This window comes from Bombina bombina, chromosome 8 (genome assembly GCF_027579735.1).
Source record: "Bombina bombina isolate aBomBom1 chromosome 8, aBomBom1.pri, whole genome shotgun sequence".
Classification (NCBI taxonomy): Eukaryota; Metazoa; Chordata; class Amphibia; order Anura; family Bombinatoridae; genus Bombina; species Bombina bombina.
In genome coordinates, this window is record NC_069506.1 from 266,182,122 (window position 1) to 266,203,540 (window position 21,419).

The window sequence follows — 21,419 nt, forward strand, 5'->3', positions numbered from 1 at the left end:
TAAATAAATACAATAGATAAAAACTAGCTTTGCAACTGCGCAATTGGCTGGACAAGATGAAAATGTATTTGTTTCCAGCCACTGAGAATGAAGTTTCTTCCTTACTATCTTCCTTACGCCTCACTACCTGCCCGCTCAACCCTATCCCTTCCCATCTAATACCCTCCCTGTTTTCCACCCTCACTCCAGCTCTTACTAACATCTTCAACCTATCTCTCTCTAGCAGCTCATTCCAATCTTCTTTCAAACACGTAAAAGTCACTCCCATACTCAAAAAACCCTCCTTCGATCATGATTCTCCTGAAAGCTACCGCCCCATATCACTGCTTCCACTAACATCAAAACTCCTTGAAAAACTAGTTTACAATCACCTAACCCACTTCCTGTCCACCAACTCCTTGCTTGACCCCCTGCAATCTGGATTCCGCCCCAAACACTCAACTGAGACTGCCCTTATCAAGGTTACTAGCGATCCTCTCCCTGCTTAAAATATTGGCCACTACTCTATACTCATCTTACTTGACCTTTTAGCTGCCTTTGACACAGTTGTCCACCCCCTCCTCCTACAGACCCTTAGCTCATTTGGCCTCTGTGACACTGCTCTTTCCTGGATTCACTCTTATCTTTCTCACAGGTCTTTTTCTGTGTCATTTGCCGGCGACTCCTCCTATCCAAAGCCTCTGTCTGTTGGAGTACCTCAAGGATCTGTTCTGGGTCCTCTACTCTTCTCCATTTATACTTCTTCACTGGGTAAACGTATCAACAGTTATGGCTTCAAATATCACCTCTATGCTGATGACACCCAGGTCTACCTCTCCACCCTTGCTCTCTCTCCCTATGTCCTTTCTCATGTCAGCGACTGCTTATCTGGTATTTCTTCCTGGATGGCCTCTCACCACCTAAAGATTAACATGTCCAAGACTGAGCTCCTTCTAATCCCCCCTCAAGCTCTATGCCGACTTCTGACTTCTCTATCCCTGTTGACAGCATCACCATTTCCCCATCACTCCAACTCCGTTGCCTCAGAGTTACACTTGATTCAAATCTATCCTTCGCCCCCAAACACATCCAATCGCTTTCTACATCCTGCTGCAACCAACTACGCAATATTTCCAAGATTCAACCTTTTCTGAGTGCTAACACCACAAAGCAAATAATCCACTCTTGTTATTTCTTGACTTGACTACTGCAATAACCTACTTACTGGCCTTTCTCTTTCCCGCCTCTCCCCCCTTCAATCCATCCTAAAAGCCTCTGCAAGGCTAATCCACCTTTCCCGTCGCACAGTATCTGCGGCACCTCTCTGTGAGTCCCTTCATTGGCTCCCCATTCACAGCAGAATTTAATTCAAAATTCTCACCCTTACATACAAAAGCTCTCACCAACGCCGCTCCCCACTACCTATCCTTTCTAATAAACAAGTATACTCCAGCCTTCCCACTAAGATCCAACAATGATCTGCTCCTTGCATCCGCGACTATCACCTTTTCCCATGCTAGACTGCAGGACTTCTGTCGTGCAGCACCTACCCTCTGGAACACTCTCCCTCGTGCTGTCAGGCTTTGCCCTAATCTTTCTTCCTTTAAATGCTACCTAAAGACTTTTTTGTTCAGAGAAGCCTACCATCCAACTCAAAAATAAATTAATTTCACTTACCTAACAACATTTCCCTCATCTAACTCTGCATTAACAACTTTCTCAATCTTGCAGTCCTCACCTCCTGTTTCTCAACCTCCTACCCTTCTAGATTGTAAGTTCCCACGGGAATAGGGCCCTCAATTCCTCATGTATGTGTTTGTAAATGTTGTCCTGTCTCTTACAAGTTTTATATCATTGTTTTATTTAAATGAATTGCACCCATGGACAGCGCTGCGGAATATGTTGGCGCTTTATAAATAAAGTACAATAATAATAATAATAATATTTTATGAAAACTGTTCCATTCTAGAGACAAACCAAATCTTTTTAAATTATTTAAGAAGGCAACTTAGTTATGCGTAACATGACCATTATTTATTTTAAACCCAATAACTTAAAGGGATAGTCTAGTAGTATTATATTGATTAATGTTATTTTTTGCAAAATATAGATTTACATCTTAAAGGGACAGTCTACACTAAAATGTTTATTGTTTAAAAAGTTAGATAACACCTTTACTACCCATTCCCCAGCTTTGCACAACCAACATTAATTATTAATATACTTTATAACATTTAAACCTCTAAATTTCTGCTTGTTTCTAAGCCACTACAGACAGCCTCTTTTCACATGTTTTTTTTTAATTTGCTTTTCACAACAGGAGACTGATAGTTCATGTGAACCATATAGATAACATTGTGCTCACGCCCGTGGGTTCTGCACAACACCGCTAAAATGCAAGTCAACAGATAATTAATAGAAGGTCATGTGATCAGAGGGCTGTCAGAAGATGCTTAGATACAAGGTAATCACAGAGGTAAAAAAATATATTAATATAACTGTGTTGGTTATGCAAAACTGGGAAATTGTATCTGGGGTATTGTATCTATCTTTTAAAATAATAAAAATTATATTGTAGACTGTCCTTTTAATTATAGATTTATCAGAATGGTCTTAGATAGTTCTGAGTTTTTATCTAACATCGGACAATCTCCTGTCTTCAAATTATCAGGAAAGGCTCACGCAGCTGTCAGTCTCTTTATTGTCCATTATCATAACACACTGAAGCCCATCAGTGAAAAAAAAATCACACTTCACTGTCCTGGAAATGTGAGTAATGGTAGCCCGACAGGGGTCCTGGAGATTTCATGGAACCACTAACTGTGTAAGGTGGAGCAAGTTCTAGATCCATTGATCTGAGCTGCCTGTAAAAAAAAGTCCAATATGATTAGATGGGAGAGGATGAGATACAGGACACAAGATGAGGAATGATTCAGGAGGTAAAATAGCAGAAAGCATGAAGGCATTTAAAAAACATCAGAAGGAACATAGAAGGAATATTGACAAAAGAAACAAGAGCAATGGTTGGTACTTTGCAGAACTCACCATCTAATGTAACCCTCATCTTGGACTCTACAGTAAGCAAAATTATTAATTTCTCAATTTTTCTCTGCAGTATGTCTGTAGCATTGCAGTTAGTGTATGTTATGAGAACAACTTATATTATAATAAAAGAGAGTGTTATACCCCCTGATAGAGAACCCATCATAAACTTACACCTCCCAACATTTGTGGCTAGTTATAAGGGACTCAAGAGGTTAAGGGGTTGCTGCCATTTTGTGGGTGGGGACATGTCAGGAGGGGCTGGGATCACATTTGAGTAGTAGTAGGTGGGATCATGGGTTTGTGTCTGGGTTAGAGTATTTAATTATTGCACTATTGCTTGTATATATCAGCACTACATAATTTTCCAGTGCTATACAAATAAATGATAATAATAATAAATCTGTGTGTTTAACAACAGAACACATAGTTAAAACCCAACCCAGAGCAGCAATGCACTACAGGGGCCTAGCTGAAAATATCTGGTGAGCCAATGACAAAAGACAAATGTGTGTAGCCACCAATCAGCAGCTAGCATCCAGTAGTGAAGGATATGTACAGGTTCTTTTTCAACAAAGGATAAAAATAGAACAACGTTAAAATTGCATTCTCTATCTGAAACATGCAATTTTAATTTCAACTTTTTACCCCTTTACGTTGTAAGGAACTCACTTAAATATTCTCTTCAACAAAGGATGCCAAAAGAACATAGAAAACTTGATAGCATAAGCAAATTGGAACGCTTTACTTCTACTATCAAATGTATTAAGTTTTCTTGGTATTCTTTATTGAAGAGCATACCTAGGTAGGCTCAGATCAGGAGTGTGCACATGTCCTGAGCCCTATATGGCAGCAGTGTTTGGAGCAATGTTTTTACCAATGTTATTAGACATGCATTTATCCAAATTTTGGCCCATTTGTCCATTCAAACTCATAATGAGCGAACTATTGGACTAGCAACCAAAATGTTTATTAGTCACATTTGCTTGTTTTTTTTGGCACTTTCTGCGCCCAAAAAAAAGGGGTAAAGAACACAGGAAAGGGAGGAGCTGAGATCGTTTGACAAATCAGCTCATTCGTTTGCAGTGATGTACAGGTAGGGTTGCCACCTTTTGCCCAAAAAAATTCTGGACAGTTTTTAAGTGGGCGTGGTGAGGGTGTGGCTTGGGGTGTGGCTTGGGGGCGTGGCTTGTCACGATCTCAAATTAATTATGAAATTCATATTATTTTCTGCAGTAATTAAACAACTAATATAATTAATATAATATATATATATATATATTAATAAATGTATATATTAATTATATTAGTTGTTTAATTACTGCAGAAAATAAATTGTTTAATTCATGGATGATGTAATTTTTAAATAATGGTGTCAAGTGTGAGTAACACACCCTGTCCCAGCTGGCCCAACAGACACGTAGCCTTCCTTATATACTGCAAAGAAAATGCAAAACGCCTTCTAAGTGTATATTTGATATTTTTGTCATAAATATATGGGACATATTTATATTATTTCACAAGTTAGCCAGATCTACAAGACTTAGACTTGCAATCAAAGAGCATCAATTATCACAGAGGTCCTCTGTGCTATTAGTTATAGGACTGGTCACCGGCTGCACGCACCTCTGAACCTCTGCTGTTTGACTGTCTTGTCTATCCTCTATCATCTTCAAGTTCTCTGCACTCTGCTCTGCAGCTGTTGCTCCCAAGGTCCATTCTTTCTGAGCAGTGAGCACTTCTAAGTATCTACAGTGCTAATGGCGCCAATCTAAGCATCACAGCTGCGCAGGCGCAGCACAGGCTCAGCGCAGCGACTAATGGACTTGTAAGTGACCCTCCTCTTGCTCCCTCCCACATACAGTATGCTAATGCTATGCTATACTACTCCTGGCAGCAGCAGGCTCCTCTGTCTCTCCTCCCGCCGGGCTAAGAGGTCCCCTGGCCAGCTAATTTGTTTTTTATCTGCGCTCACTGTGCTGTGCCCGCCCAAGGGGAGCTCATAGCCCGGGGCATTTGACTGTAGTTCCGGGACATGGGACATACAGTCCCAGACCGGGACTGTCCCGATGAAACCGGGGCAGGTGGCAACCCTATGTACAGGAGGTCTGACCATTCATGTGTGCAACTTCCCCTGTCCAATCCTGACAGAGTATTACTAAATGATTTATGTGAGGGTCATCAAGTCAGGCATTCAATGCCAAACAGGCTTGTCCAATCCACTTTTTAACCCTGCATAGGGAGGTGATAGTCTAAGTGAACATCCGCCATCTTTAAAGGGACATTGTACGCTAGATGCTTCTTTGCATAAGTGTTTTGTAGATGATCCATTTATATAGCCCACCTGGGAGTATTTTTGTAACAATGTATAATTTTGCAAATTTGTAAAAAACATTGTGCTTATATTCAGACTCCTAACCAAGCCCCAAAGTATCAGATGTAGATCCAGGTCTTCAGATTTGATATATACAGATATATATAGGAAATTCTATTTCAAAATACTTAGAACATATTCCCTTATGTGAAGAATATTGGAATGTCAAATATTTAGAGTAAATACACAGTTTAACACTTGATTTTTCATGTTTTCAGCTACTTAACTGCAAAGGCTCCAATGCACTTTTATATTTATATATGTCTATATATGTATAAATATATATTTTTGTGTGTGTGTATATATATATATATATATATATGTACTGTATATATTTCTGTAAATACACATATAAATACATATGTACACACATATACAGTAATATATATATATATATATATATATATATATATATATATATATATATATACATACATACTGTACATAGGTAGACATCCCTTTGCAGCATTTTTTTCCTACACCTAAGACCTCTTATCTTTGAGCCCATATAACTTTTTTATGCAGTTTAAAAAAATATATATATATATATATATATTAGTTTTATTATGAGTGTAACTGTACTTTCTAATGTATTTTTTATGTGTTTTGCGCAACTTTTTATTTGAGTATAACAGTTAACGCTAACCTGCTAATTTGCACTTGCATCTACTTTCAACTTGTTATACGTTTGCTATTTCCAACACGCACAAAGCTCCGCGATCAACCCATTATCGCTTGTACTCAACTGTTAGCACCCCACTCGTAATCTAGACCTTATTGGAGTTTAATGTCTCTTTATAGGGTTCTTACTGTAACCCCTCTCCTAGCACTTTTTAAGGAAGTATTTACTTGCTCCTGAGGTTTTACATTCAGTCTATCTGGGGAGTCATAGCAGGTGACAAAACTGTAGAAGAAAAACACATAGAGATTGGGGCAGACAAAATAGAATAGGCCAGAAATAAAGAAACCAGATATCTAAATACTTCTCTGCCCTCACGTCACCATAAAGAGAGACACAAACTAACACAGTAACTTATCTATACAACAGTTAAAACACAGAATACAACAATGTCAGACACGCAACAACACACAGTGACAGGTATATGTAGTGACACATACACAGTAACACACAAACATATCGATGTGTACCCGAACACTGTAACACACTCATATTGTACTATATACTCACCTGATATTGTATAAATTAAGCACAAAGTTGGTTTCTAAAATAAAAAAGAAACATTATTAATCAGTAATGAATCAATACTAAAGCATATTGCTGTTAAACAATAAGAACAATGGTGAGCAAAATTCTTAAGGTGTTTAATAGGTGCCTATCCTTAAACATTACCCCCTCCTTTGGGTACCTATTGTAACACATTTGTCCCCTTTCTGGGGTATTTACCTGACAAATTGCTCCCTTCTATGGTAACCCTTCAAATAAATTACACCCCTCTGTGGAAAGGGACACTGAACCCAAAAATTTTCTTTCATGATTCAGATAGAGCATGCAATTTTAAGCAATTTTATAATTTACTTCTATTATCAATTTTTCTTCAGTCTCTTGCTATCTTTATTTGAAAAAGAAGGCATCAAAGCTAAGGAGCCAGCAAATGTTTCGTTCAGAACCATGGACAGCACTTATTTATGGGTGCTGTCCAATCAGCAAGGACAACCCAGGTTGTTCACCAAAAATGGGCCGACATCTAAACTTACATTCTTGCTTTTCAAATAAACATACCAAGAGAATAAAGAAAATGTGATAATAGGAGTAAATTAGAAAGTTGCTTAAAATAGCATGCTCTATCTGAATCACAAAAGAAAAAATTTGGATTCAGTGTCCCTTTAAACTAATACTGCTCTCCTCAGTGAGATACTAACTATAATGCACCAAGTCCCCTACCTGAGAGATTTACACTGAAGACTGAACCGCATGTCAAGTGTTTAAATAATTAAAAAAAGAAGTATAATGAAACATTATTTTCTGTATATAGGACCTGAATGTACTGCTTCCTTCTCTGTTACACACATTCATGAGATAATGTAGTTATGCCTATACTTACCATAGCAGCAACGACCACTCTGATACCAGCGAACAAGGACATAGAGAGCAGTGGCTCCTAGCATTACTGTCAGACTGCTGCCCAGCACAATACCCAGGGCATCAACCATGTCTGATAGAGAGAAAAAAAGTGTAACTAAGCAGGTGTCACATAGAGCAATGACTGCATATGTTTATAGTCAGCTTAACCGCTGTTCAGTTTATAGATTAACCAAGTAATTATTACCTTTCCCAATGAACAACTAAGGGCTAGATTATAAATTGATCATAAATTATAGCTTTCGCGAAAACGATATTTGCGCTCTATTTAGTAATACCAGCATGCGCAAATGCGCACTGGTATTACAAGTTAGGTGCAATGTGAATGTGACCTCGCGTTCGCATTGCATGGAAGCATTGCGCTCACAAGAGCCTAGCCCAGCAAAGGTGGTAAGTCGCACAGCAATTGGCAGCAAATATAAATATATATATAAGCATATATGCATATATATTTACAGTAAACACACAGTCCCCATAGACCGCAATGTAAAGGCACTTTTCAGTGCCGTTTTTTTTCAGCCGCCACTTTTAATCCCTATAACTACTTTGCCGTTATATTAAAAAAAAAAAAAAAAAAAAAAAGATTCTCATCGTTTTTTTTTGTTTTTGTTTTTAAAAAAATTGCCCTTTTACGGGCACGCGATAAATTAATGCTCCACTTGCATTCTAGCCCAAAATTAATCTTTCATGGATTAGATACAACATGCAATTTAAATTAAAAAAGTTCCAATTTCCTTCTATAATAAAATGTAGTTCTTTTTATATACTTTGCTGAAGACTAGTAAACCTAGGTAGGTAGGTTCCTAGGAGCTCAGGTGTGTGCACGTGCCTTTAGAACTCTATGGTAGCAGAGACCGTAACATTCTATGAACAGAAAACTAACGCCTAGATTTAGAGTTTGGCGTTAGCCGTCAAAACCAGCGTTAGGGGCTCCTAACGCTGGTTTTGGGCTACCACTGGTATTTAGAGTCGTGTAGGTAAAGGTCTAACGCTCACTTTGCAGCCGCGACTTTTCCATACCGCAGATCCCCCTACGCCATTTGCGTATCTTATCTTTTCAATGGGATCTTTCTAACGCTGGTATTTAGAGTCTTGGCTGAAGTGAGCGTTAGAAATCTAACAACAAAACTCCAGCTGCAGCAAAAAGTCAGGAGTTAAGAGCTTTCTGGGCTAACGCAGGTTCATAAAGCTCTTAACTACTGTGCTCTAAAGTACACTAACACCCATAAACTACCTATGTACCCCTAAACCGAGGCCCCCCCACATCGCCGCCACTCTATTAAAGTTTTTTAACCCCTAATCTGCCGACCGCACACTTCCGCCACCTACGTTATCCCTATGTACCCCTAATCTGCTGCCCCTAACACCGTTGACCCCTATATTATATTTATTAACCCCTAATCTGCCGCCCCCAACGTCGCCGCCACCTACCTACACTTATTAACCCCTAATCTGCCGACCGGACCTCACTGCTACTATAATAAAGTTATTAACCCCTAATCCGCCTCACTCCTGCCTCAATAACCCTATAATAAATAGTATTAACCCCTAATCTGCCCTCCCTAACATCGCCAACACCTAACTTCAAGTATTAACCCCTAATCTGCCGACCGGACCCCACCGCTACTCTAATAAATGTATTAACCCCTAAAGCTAAGTCTAACCCTAACACTAACACCCCCCTAAATTAAATATAATTTTTATCTAATGAAATAAATTAACTCTTATTAAATAAATTATTCCTATTTAAAGCTAAATACTTACCTGTAAAATAAACCCTAATATAGCTACAATATAAATAATACCTATATTGTAGCTATTTTAGGATTTATTTTTATTTTACAGGCAAATTTCAATTTATTTTAACTAGGTACAATAGCTATTAGCTGGGCCGGAAAAGTGCCGAGGGTACCTGCTAGTTTTTTGATAACTAGCAAAATTAGTCAGATTGTGCCGCACTTGTGGAACATCTGGAGTGACATAAGAATCTATCTGTGTCAGACTGAGTCCGGTGGATCGAAGCTTACGTCACAAAATTCTACTTTTGCCGGTATCTAGGGCTTGATAACTAAGGCGAATCAGCCTCGCCACAAATACGCTGCGGAATTCCAGCGTATTTGAGGTTGACGGCTTGATAACTACCCCTCTATGTGTGTGTTTCTTTGGAGACTGCCTCACCAGTCTTTCATCTCACTGCACGTCACTGCTGTCAAGCTCCACACACCTGACCTCAGCACAAACAAAACAGCAGTTTATAAGAAAACCTTGTAACAGCACCTTCAGTTAAAAGAAACCCACATCACATGAACAGTGCTCATCATAAACCTGAGAAGTACAGATGTGCAGAAACAGCTGTCTGCAGCTTCTATCTGCAGGATTTAGTAGAGTAAAAGTGCAACACACAGATATCTGAATATGCTCATGTGTGTGTTGTACTTTTACCTTACTAAATCCTGTACTGAAATGTGCTGATAGCTGCAGACAGTGGCACATTTGTACTGAGAAGTGTTTCTGTAATGGGATTAGGTGATGAGGCAGTAAGAAGGAAGTTGATATCAGAGATGGGAATTACCGAGAGATGCTAATACATTAAACAAATACAAAGTATAAAAATAAAAACACCAATACTTTTTTTCTGGACAGCAACAATAGAAACTTGAAAGAAAAAATGGTTCTATGTAATTTAATCTGTGTATTCGCCTCCTATAAACCTTCATTGTCGCCATGCAAAATGAAATCGAGATTGTAAAATAAGACATTAAGGAGAGCATGTTGCAAGGTTATAGGAACATTAACTTCGAGATCGGACATTGTAATCTAAAATGTTTAAAGGACCATAAAACATACATAATTAGCAAGTGCATAATTAAAAGACAATGCAAAATCATTTAGTCTGATTTTCAAATAAGCAGTAGATTTTTTAATGACAAATTTATTTTTCCCCATTTGACAGCCCCCGGTATCATGTGACAGCCATCAGCCAATGACTGACTAGTATACATATGCAATGTGAACTTGTGCACATGCTCGTTGGAGTTGGTCCCCCAGAAAGTGTGTATATAAAAAGATTGCGTAAAAATTGAAGTAAATTGGAAAGTGTAATAAAACGGCATGCTCTTTCTGAATCATGAAAGTCTAATTTTGACGTAAGTGTCTCTTTAAATATGTAAAGTTAAAAAAAAAAAAAAAAAAAAAAAGAACTTTGCATTATACTTTATATTCTGTCCCCTTTTCCTGTAATTAAACTCTAATAAATGAGGCCTTTCCATTTCCCCTGAGGTTTTATAAAGTAATAAGTGTTGTAATGCTGAAACCTAGATTTCCCCTTTTCCATTCTCTTCTGCAGAGAAAAATCAGGGACACTTAAAGTGTGCAAATGATGGCTGTGTGCTATATAGCAATGTTAAAACTCTGATAAAAAAATGTGCTTTAACATTGAAATAACACACAGTTATTTTACCTGGCCCTAATTTTCCTTGGTATAAGAGATTAGATAAGGAAAACTGGAGATTTTTAACATGGCAGTGCCTATTCATAGAAAGTCAAGTACTTTATAGAAACTAAAACTTTACACCTATGTCTTCAATATTTAAAGAATTAATACAATGTTACAAAATACATCTACATATTATTGTTATTTATTTATAAAGCGCCAACAGATTCCGCAGCGCTGACCATGGGTACAAGGATAACAGTACAATGGAGAAACAATACGAAAAAAGACATTTTACAGACAAAATACAGGGGGAATTGAGGGCCCTATTCCCGTGGGAACTTACAATCTGGATGATTCTCAGACTAATCTTTTATATTACTGCACCATTGTATCTAGCTTTAATTTAATTTAATGTTTAATGTCCCGTTAAATTAAACTATGTGCAAGGATACCCCAGCCAAGTTCAAATACAACAATCAAGGTCTGACTGTGTGTTTGTTTTTAAAAACATTTCCGAAGAAATACTGAAGCAAAGAAATATGCTAACATGATTATCGGTGTGGTATATACAGTACAAGCAGTAAATGTTTTGTTTTTTTATATTTGAGTCTCCTACACGCATATGTGGTACATGAATTAGCATCTACCAAATCCACAGAATAAATCACAGATCCCTGCATAATTCCCACACAAACATATGAACTGATGCAGCTTGATACCAAATTCAAACAATTGAATCCTCTCATATCTATTGTTAAAGGGAGGGTGAACTGTAATATTGGTTTGATCTTCATTTGTTTCCAATTACTTGCTATACCAGGTACTGAATGTTAAATGTATAAAAAAAATGATGTTCCACTAGAATTATTTTTATGCACAAAGTAGCTGCTTTTGTGCATTAAAATGGGCTGAGCTTGCAGGAATAGAAGACATATGCATGTGTATATATATATATATATATATATACTTAATGTCCCCTTAATGTCAGCTGCAAGAAAGGAGGTTTTTTTAAAAACATGTGTCTTAATATTGATTTTAGCCTGAGGAAACAACCATTAAATTAAGGACTAGAATTGCCTTTCTGTAATATGTTGTACATTTTTTTTAACCGTGCTTTTAATAAATAATAATTTTAAAGGGACATGAAACCCCACATTTTATCTTTTGCAGTTTACTTCATACAGTTTTTAAAAAGTTTCCAATTTACTTCTATTATCAATTTTACTTTGATCTCATAGTATTCTTTTTAGAAGAAATACCTAGGTAGGTAGTGTGCACATTATTGAAGTAGTACATGACAGGAAACACTGCTGCCACCTAGTGTTCTTGAAAATGTATAACCTACTTATAAATCTGCTTCTACGTCATGTCATGTGCATGCTCCAACACTTTACTACTTGCTTTTCAACAAAGATACCACAAGAACAAAGTACATTTGATAATATAAGTAAATTGGAAAGGTTTTTTTATGTTTACATTTTACATTCTATCTGAAACCTAGGTTTCACTACAGGTATCTGAAAGAGAGTTGCTGCACTTGTCCAAACACATCAGCAATGTGCAGTGAAAGCTAGGTTTTAACATGTCCCTTTAGGCACACTGTGCAACGGGTCATCTGGTTTTCCACTCTCACCCCTAGGGAGACTCCCCCAAGCATACACAAAAAGGGAGACACGCTCAAACCAGGGAATGAATAATAGCTTAAAGGGACATTAAATAGTATGAACTAACATAACGTTTCTAAATATATAATGCAGCCAAAGATTAACTGCAAACTGGTTTCTGTTTTAACCTCCATTAACCCCTTTAATTTAGGCATAGTTTTGTTTGCAGCAAGTTCCCCCCTGGGCATTTCCATATATTTACAATCAATAACAGTACCTGCTGTCCCTCCTCAACCCCCCCTTGCTTGCATAAGTAATTATCCTTACATGCACACTTTGTTACATGATACCAAAAGGTTTGGAGTAGGACACTGATAGGTGAGGTGGAGCAGGCTACACTTGGCAACACTAATTTTGCAGATTTTTGCAAATTTTATTAAGATTCTTATAAGCTTTTTTTTAACACATTTTTTCACAAACTGTTTTACCTCAGTTGATCCTTTTATAATATGCACATAACTCAAAATGTTTGATGGCACTTTAATCACTTCTTCTAAGGTTGGTTAACACATCAGCTGCCTCTTTTTGCCCAGCATGTGCCTATCACAATGAGGAACTTTCCTGCTGTGTATAAGTCTGCTCATGTCTAAAAAGTAAAGTCCAACCTTGGAACACCAGGCAATCTCTCTCTGAATGAGAGATATGGCTGCACCTCACTGAAAAAGCCCACACTTGGCTGAAATGTATGTCTGGTATTTGACATCTCTCTGGTTCAGACAGGGATTGCCTGGTATTTGGGGCTTGGACAGGACCAAATGTATACACTGCAGGAAAATGAGAGGCATATAGTCTGCTCCTAGAGTGGTAATTAGCCATAGAACAAGTTATTATGCAATAGTTGTTTCCCTTGTTTGAGTGTGTCTCTTTCTGTAACCCCAATAGTATGCATATAAAATGTATTTAGTGTTTAATGTCCATTAAAGCTAGCATACATTGCATTGTTCTGAAGTCTATTTGTTAAAGAGAATATATGTAGCAGGGTTAGCCTTCAGAAGGCATCAGGGTGCATTTCCAGCTCTAAGAAATTGAACATCTATCATTTTCCGCGCCTAATTACTTGAAAATGAGTGAAAATAAAAAATGTAAAGTATAATTCAAAGTTGTTTTATTACACATAACTGAACACTGTATATTACAATTTCACAGTGTTTACAGTCCCTTTAACCTAACATGAATGCATATTGTAAACAAGGGGAATATTTAACCCTTTGGCTACAAGGTAGTATTACAACATGTTATTGCATTGCAGTTTTCTTTCTGGACATTAAATAGACTAGTATTGTAAGCAATGGTGTGCTCTGCAGCCAAATGAGAGGAGATATATACAGTATATATATATATATATATATATATATATATATATATATATATATATATATATATATATATATATATATATATATATATATATATATATATATATATATATATATATATTTATTACTGGTATCCAGATCCTTATCGATTGAGCATGTAATAAGGTTGACCAGAAGGTGGCAATAGAGTATCGTGTAAATTTGCTTCCTGACAAAATGACATTTGCTTGTAAAATATCTATAGCTGAAAATTAGTCCTTGTACTAGGGATGTGCATTTCTTTTCGGAAGAATGGAGGAAAATAACAAAAATTTAATTTTTATTATTTTCTTTGCATACCGAAGACTCAACCATCCGGAAACTAAACTGAAACCATAACAAAAATAATTGAGCATTATTTTATTTTGCATTTTCAGATGCTGCTTTTTATGATGCAAGCAGGCTTTAGCCAATGAATGAAAACCAGGAAGCAGATTGACAGGTTCTATCAGCCTGCCAGTGGAAGTTTGTAACATTTTCTGGTCATTCAGCATTCTCAGGGGAAGAGGGAATTTCAAGTTACTGCCTAAAGTTTTCAGCTTTAGACCAGTGTGTATCAGTGTGCTAGCAGTACCTGCGTATCAGTGTGCTAGCAGTACCTATGTATATCAGTGTGTATCAGTGTGCTAGCAGTACCTATGTATATCAGTGTGTATCAGTGTGCTAGCAGTACCTATGTATATCAGTGTGTATCAGTGTGCTAGCAGTACCTATGTATATCAGTGTGTATCAGTGTGCTAGCAGTACCTATGTATATCAGTGTGTATCAGTGTGCTAGCAGTACCTATGTATATCAGTGTGTATCAGTGTGCTAGCAGTACCTATGTATATCAGTGTGTATCAGTGTGCTAGTAGTACCTGTGTGTATCAGTGTGCTAGCAGTACCTGTGTGTATCAGTGTGTATCAGTGTGCTAGCAGTACCTGTGTGTATCAGTGTGCTAGCAGTACCTGCGTATCAGTGTGCTAGCAGTACCTGTGTATCAGTGTGCTAGCAGTACCTATGTATATTAGTGTGTATCAGTGTGCTAGCAGTACCTGCGTATCAGTGTGCTAGCAGTACCTATGTATATCAGTGTGTATCAGTGTGCTAGCAGTACTCGCGTATCAGTGTGCTAGCAGTACTCGCGTATCAGTGTGCTAGCAGTACCTGCGTATCAGTGTGCTAGCAGTACCTGTGTGTATCAGTGTGCTAGCAGTACCTGTGTGTATCAGTGTGCTAGCAGTACCTGTGTGTATCAGTGTGCTAGCAGTACCTGTGTGTATCAGTGTGCTAGCAGTACCTGTGTGTATCAGTGTGCTAGCAGTACCTGTGTGTATCAGTGTGCTAGCAGTACCTGCGTATCAGTGTGCTAGCAGTACCTGCGTATCAGTGTGCAAGCAGTACCTGCGTATCAGTGTGCTAGCAGTACCTGGGTATCAGTGTGCTAGCAGTACCTATGTATATCAGTGTGTATCAGTGTGCTAGCAGTACCTATGTATATCAGTGTGTATCAGTGTGCTAGCAGTACCTATGTATATCAGTGTGTATCAGTGTGCTAGCAGTACCTGTGTGTATCAGTGTGCTAGCAGTACCTGTGTGTATCAGTGTGTATCAGTGTGCTAGCAGTACCTGTGTGTATCAGTGTGCTAGCAGTACCTGCGTATCAGTGTGCTAGCAGTACCTGTGTGTATCAGTGTGTATCAGTGTGCTAGCAGTACCTGTGTGTATCAGTGTGTATCAGTGTGCTAGCAGTACCTGTGTGTATCAGTGTGCTAGCAGTACCTGCGTATCAGTGTGCTAGCAGTACCTGTGTGTATCAGTGTGTATCAGTGTGCTAGCAGTACCTGTGTGTATCAGTGTGCTAGCAGTACCTGCGTATCAGTGTGCTAGCAGTACCTGTGTATCAGTGTGCTAGCAGTACCTATGTATATCAGTGTGTATCAGTGTGCTAGCAGTACCTGCGTATCAGTGTGCTAGCAGTACCTATGTATATCAGTGTGTATCAGTGTGCTAGCAGTACTCGCGTATCAGTGTGCTAGCAGTACCTGCGTATCAGTGTGCTAGCAGTACCTGCGTATCAGTGTGCTAGCAGTACCTGCGTGTATCAGTGTGCTAGCAGTACCTGCGTGTATCAGTGTGCTAGCAGTACCTGTGTGTATCAGTGTGCTAGCAGTACCTGTGTGTATCAGTGTGCTAGCAGTACCTGTGTGTATCAGTGTGCTAGCAGTACCTGTGTGTATCAGTGTGCTAGCAGTACCTGCGTATCAGTGTGCTAGCAGTACCTGCGTATCAGTGTGCAAGCAGTACCTGCGTATCAGTGTGCTAGCAGTACCTGGGTATCAGTGTGCTAGCAGTACCTGCGTATCAGTGTGCTAGCAGTACCTGTGTGTATCAGTGTGCTAGCAGTACCTGTGTGTATCAGTGTGCTAGCAGTACCTGCGTATCAGTGTGCTAGCAGTACCTGCGTATCAGTGTGCTAGCAGTACCTGGGTATCAGTGTGCTAGCAGTACCTGCGTATCAGTGTGCTAGCAGTACCTGTGTGTATCAGTGTGTATCAGTGTGCTAGCAGTACACTTGTGTATCAGTGTGTATCAGTGTGCTAGCAGTACCTGTGTGTATCAGTGTGTATCAGTGTGCTAGCAGTACCTGTGTGTATCAGTGTGCTAGCAGTACCTGTGTGTATCAGTGTGCTAGCAGTACCTGTGTGTATCAGTGTGCTAGCAGTACCTGTGTGTATCAGTGTGCTAGCAGTACCTGTGTGTATCAGTGTGCTAGCAGTACCTGCGTATCAGTGTGCTAGCAGTACCTGCGTATCAGTGTGCTAGCAGTACCTGCGTATCAGTGTGCTAGCAGTACCTGCGTATCAGTGTGCTAGCAGTACCTGCGTATCAGTGTGCTAGCAGTACCTATGTATCAGTGTGCTAGCAGTACCTATGTATATCAGTGTGTATCAGTGAGCTAGCAGTACCTGCGTATCAGTGTGCTAGCAGTACCTATGTATATCAGTATGTATCAGTGAGCTAGCAGTACCCACGTATCAGTGTGCTAGCAGTACCTATGTATATCAGTGTGTATCAGTGTGCTAGCAGTACCTGCGTATCAGTGTGCTAGCAGTACCTGCGTATCAGTGTGCTAGCAGTACCTGCGTATCAGTGTGCTAGCAGTACCTGCGTATCAGTGTGCTAGCAGTACCTGCGTATCAGTGTGCTAGCAGTACCTGTGTGTATCAGTGTGCTAGCAGTACCTGTGTGTATCAGTGTGTATCAGTGTGCTAGCAGTACCTGCGTATCAGTGTGCTAGCAGTACCTGTGTATCAGTGTGCTAGCAGTACCTATGTATATCAGTGTGTATCAGTGTGCTAGCAGTACCTGCGTATCAGTGTGCTAGCAGTACCTATGTATATCAGTGTGTATCAGTGTGCTAGCAGTACTCGCGTATCAGTGTGCTAGCAGTACCTGCGTATCAGTGTGCTAGCAGTACCTGCGTATCAGTGTGCTAGCAGTACCTGTGTGTATCAGTGTGCTAGCAGTACCTGTGTGTATCAGTGTGCTAGCAGTACCTGTGTGTATCAGTGTGCTAGCAGTACCTGTGTGTATCAGTGTGCTAGCAGTACCTGCGTATCAGTGTGCTAGCAGTACCTGCGTATCAGTGTGCAAGCAGTACCTGCGTATCAGTGTGCTAGCAGTACCTGGGTATCAGTGTGCTAGCAGTACCTGTGTGTATCAGTGTGCTAGCAGTACCTGTGTGTATCAGTGTGCTAGCAGTACCTGCGTATCAGTGTGCTAGCAGTACCTGCGTATCAGTGTGCTAGCAGTACCTGCGTATCAGTGTGCTAGCAGTACCTGGGTATCAGTGTGCTAGCAGTACCTGCGTATCAGTGTGCTAGCAGTACCTGTGTGTATCAGTGTGTATCAGTGTGCTAGCAGTACACTTGTGTATCAGTGTGTATCAGTGTGCTAGCAGTACCTGTGTGTATCAGTGTGTATCAGTGTGCTAGCAGTACCTGTGTGTATCAGTGTGCTAGCAGTACCTGTGTGTATCAGTGTGCTACCAGTACCTGTGTGTATCAGTGTGCTAGCAGTACCTGTGTGTATCAGTGTGCTAGCAGTACCTGTGTGTATCAGTGTGCTAGCAGTACCTGCGTATCAGTGTGCTAGCAGTACCTGCGTATCAGTGTGCTAGCAGTACCTGCGTATCAGTGTGCTAGCAGTACCTGCGTATCAGTGTGCTAGCAGTACCTGCGTATCAGTGTGCTAGCAGTACCTATGTATCAGTGTGCTAGCAGTACCTATGTATATCAGTGTGTATCAGTGAGCTAGCAGTACCTGCGTATCAGTGTGCTAGCAGTACCTATGTATATCAGTATGTATCAGTGAGCTAGCAGTACCCACGTATCAGTGTGCTAGCAGTACCTATGTATATCAGTGTGTATCAGTGTGCTAGCAGTACCTGCGTATCAGTGTGCTAGCAGTACCTGCGTATCAGTGTGCTAGCAGTACCTGCGTATCAGTGTGCTAGCAGTACCTGTGTGTATCAGTGTGCTAGCAGTACCTGTGTGTATCAGTGTGTATCAGTGTGCTAGCAGTACCTGTGTGTATCCGTGTGCTAGCAGTACCTGCGTATCAGTGTGCTAGCAGTACCTATGTATATCAGTTTGTATCAGTGTGCTAGCAGTACCCTCGTATCAGTGTGCTAGCAGTACCTGCGTATCAGTGTGATTTCAGTACCTATGTATATCAGTGTGTATCAGTGTGCTAGCAGTACCTGCGTATCAGTGTGATAGCAGTACCTATGTATATCAGTGTGTATCAGTGTGCTAGCAGTACCTGCGTATCAGTGTGCTAGCAGTACCTGCGTATCAGTGTGCTAGCAGTACCTGCGTATCAGTGTGATAGCAGTACCTATGTATATCAGTGTGTATCAGTGTGCTAGCAGTACCTGCGTATCAGTGTGATAGCAGTACCTATGTATATCAGTGTGTATCAGTGTGCTAGCAGTACCTGCGTATCAGTGTGCTAGCAGTACCTGCGTATCAGTGTGATAGCAGTACCTATGTATATCAGTGTGTATCAGTGTGCTAGCAGTACCTGCATATCAGTGTGCTAGCAGTACCTGCGTATCAGTGTGCTAGCAGTACCTGCGTATCAGTGTGATAGCAGTACCTGCATATCAGTGTGCTAGCAGTACCTGCATATCAGTGTGCTAGCAGTACCTGCGTATCAGTGTGCTAGCAGTACCTGTTTGTATCAGTGTGCTAGCAGTACCAATGTATATCAGTTTGTATCAGTGTGCTAGCAGTACCCTCGTATCAGTGTGCTAGCAGTACCTGCGTATCAGTTTGATTTCAGTACCTATGTATATCAGTGTGTATCAGTGTGCTAGCAGTACCTGCATATCAGTGTGCTAGCAGTACCTATGTATATCAGTGTGTATCAGTGTGCTAGCAGTACCTGCGTATCAGTGTGCTAGCAGTACCTGCGTATCAGTGTGCTAGCAGTACCTGCGTATCAGTGTGCTAGCAGTACCTGCGTATCAGTGTGCTAGCAGTACCTGTGTATCAGTGTGCTAGCAGTACCTGCGTATCAGTGTGCTAGCAGCACCTGTGTGTATCAGTGTGCTAGTAGTACATGTGTGTATCAGTGTGCTAGCAGTACATGTGTGTATCAGTGTGCTAGCAGTACCTGCGTATCAGTGTGCTAGCAGTACCTGCGTATCAGTGTGATAGCAGTACCTATGTATATCAGTGTGTATCAGTGAGCTAGCAGTACCCGCGTATCAGTGTGCTAGCAGTACCTGCGTATCAGTGTGCTAGCAGTACCTATGTATATCAGTGTGCTAGCAGTACCTATGTATATCAGTGTGTATCAGTGAGCTAGCAGTACCCGCGTATCAGTGTGCTAGTAGTACCTATGTATATCAGTGTGCTAGCAGTACCTATGTATATCAGTGTGTATCAGTGAGCTAGCAGTACCCGCGTATCAGTGTGCTAGCAGTACCTGAGTATCAGTGTGCTAACAGTACCTATGTATATCAGTGTGTATCAGTGAGCTAGCAGTACCCGCGTATCAGTGTGCTAGCAGTACCTATGTATATCAGTGTGTATCAGTGAGCTAGCAGTACCCGCGTATCAGTGTGCTAGCAGTACCTATGTATATCAGTGTGTATCAGTGAGCTAGCAGTACCCGCGTATCAGTGTGCTAGCAGTACCTATGTATATCAGTATGTATCAGTGAGCTAGCAGTACCCGCGTATCAGTGTGCTAGCAGTACCTATGTATATCAGTATGTATCAGTGAGCTAGCAGTACCCGCGTATCAGTGTGCTAGCAGTACCTATGTATACCAGTGTGTATCAGTGAGCTAGCAGTACCCGCGTATCAGTGTGCTAGCAGTACCTATGTATATCAGTATGTATCAGTGAGCTAGCAGTACCTGCGTATCAGTGTGCTAGCAGTACCTGCGTATCAGTGTGATAGCAGTACCTATGTATATCAGTGTGTATCAGTGTGCTAGCAGTACCTGCATATCAGTGTGCTAGCAGTACCTGCATATCAGTGTGCTAGCAGTACCTGCGTATCAGTGTGCTAGCAGTACCTGTTTGTATCAGTGTGCTAGCAGTACCAATGTATATCAGTTTGTATCAGTGTGCTAGCAGTACCCTCGTATCAGTGTGCTAGCAGTACCTGCGTATCAGTTTGATTTCAGTACCTATGTATATCAGTGTGTATCAGTGTGCTAGCAGTACCTGCGTATCAGTGTGCTAGCAGTACCTATGTATATCAGTGTGTATCAGTGTGCTAGCAGTACCTGCGTATCAGTGTGCTAGCAGTACCTGCGTATCAGTGTGCTAGCAGTACCTGCGTATCAGTGTGCTAGCAGTACCTGTGTATCAGTGTGCTAGCAGTACCTGCGTATCAGTGTGCTAGCAGCACCTGTGTGTATCAGTGTGCTAGTAGTACATGTGTGTATCAGTGTGCTAGCAGTACATGTGTGTATCAGTGTGCTAGCAGTACCTGCGTATCAGTGTGCTAGCAGTACCTGCGTATCAGTGTGATAGCAGTACCTATGTATAGCAGTGTGTATCAGTGAGCTAGCAGTACCCGCGTATCAGTGTGCTAGCAGTACCTGCGTATCAGTGTGCTAGCAGTACCTATGTATATCAGTGTGCTAGCAGTACCTATGTATATCAGTGTGTATCAGTGAGCTAGCAGTACCCGCGTATCAGTGTGCTAGTAGTACCTATGTATATCAGTGTGCTAGCAGTACCTATGTATATCAGTGTGTATCAGTGAGCTAGCAGTACCCGCGTATCAGTGTGCTAGCAGTACCTGCGTATCAGTGTGCTAACAGTACCTATGTATATCAGTGTGTATCAGTGAGCTAGCAGTACCCGCGTATCAGTGTGCTAGCAGTACCTATGTATATCAGTGTGTATCAGTGAGCTAGCAGTACCCGCGTATCAGTGTGCTAGCAGTACCTATGTATATC

General features: G+C 40.4%; 1 protein-coding gene across 1 annotated transcript in view; it reads right to left on the bottom strand.

Moving 5' to 3' along the window:
* Positions 1-2,172: 2,172 nt before the first annotated feature.
* The window catches only part of SMIM35 (small integral membrane protein 35), a 72,303-nt gene continuing 53,056 nt past the window's right edge, over positions 2,173-21,419 (bottom strand). The window contains exons 2-4 of the mRNA XM_053690048.1: positions 7,459-7,569; positions 6,585-6,618; positions 2,173-2,843 (exon numbers count right to left, since the gene is read on the bottom strand). Of these exons, the coding sequence (XP_053546023.1) occupies positions 2,726-2,843; positions 6,585-6,618; positions 7,459-7,567 (261 nt within the window). The 5' untranslated portion in view covers positions 7,568-7,569 and the 3' untranslated portion in view covers positions 2,173-2,725. The remainder of the gene's footprint in view (positions 2,844-6,584; positions 6,619-7,458; positions 7,570-21,419) is intronic.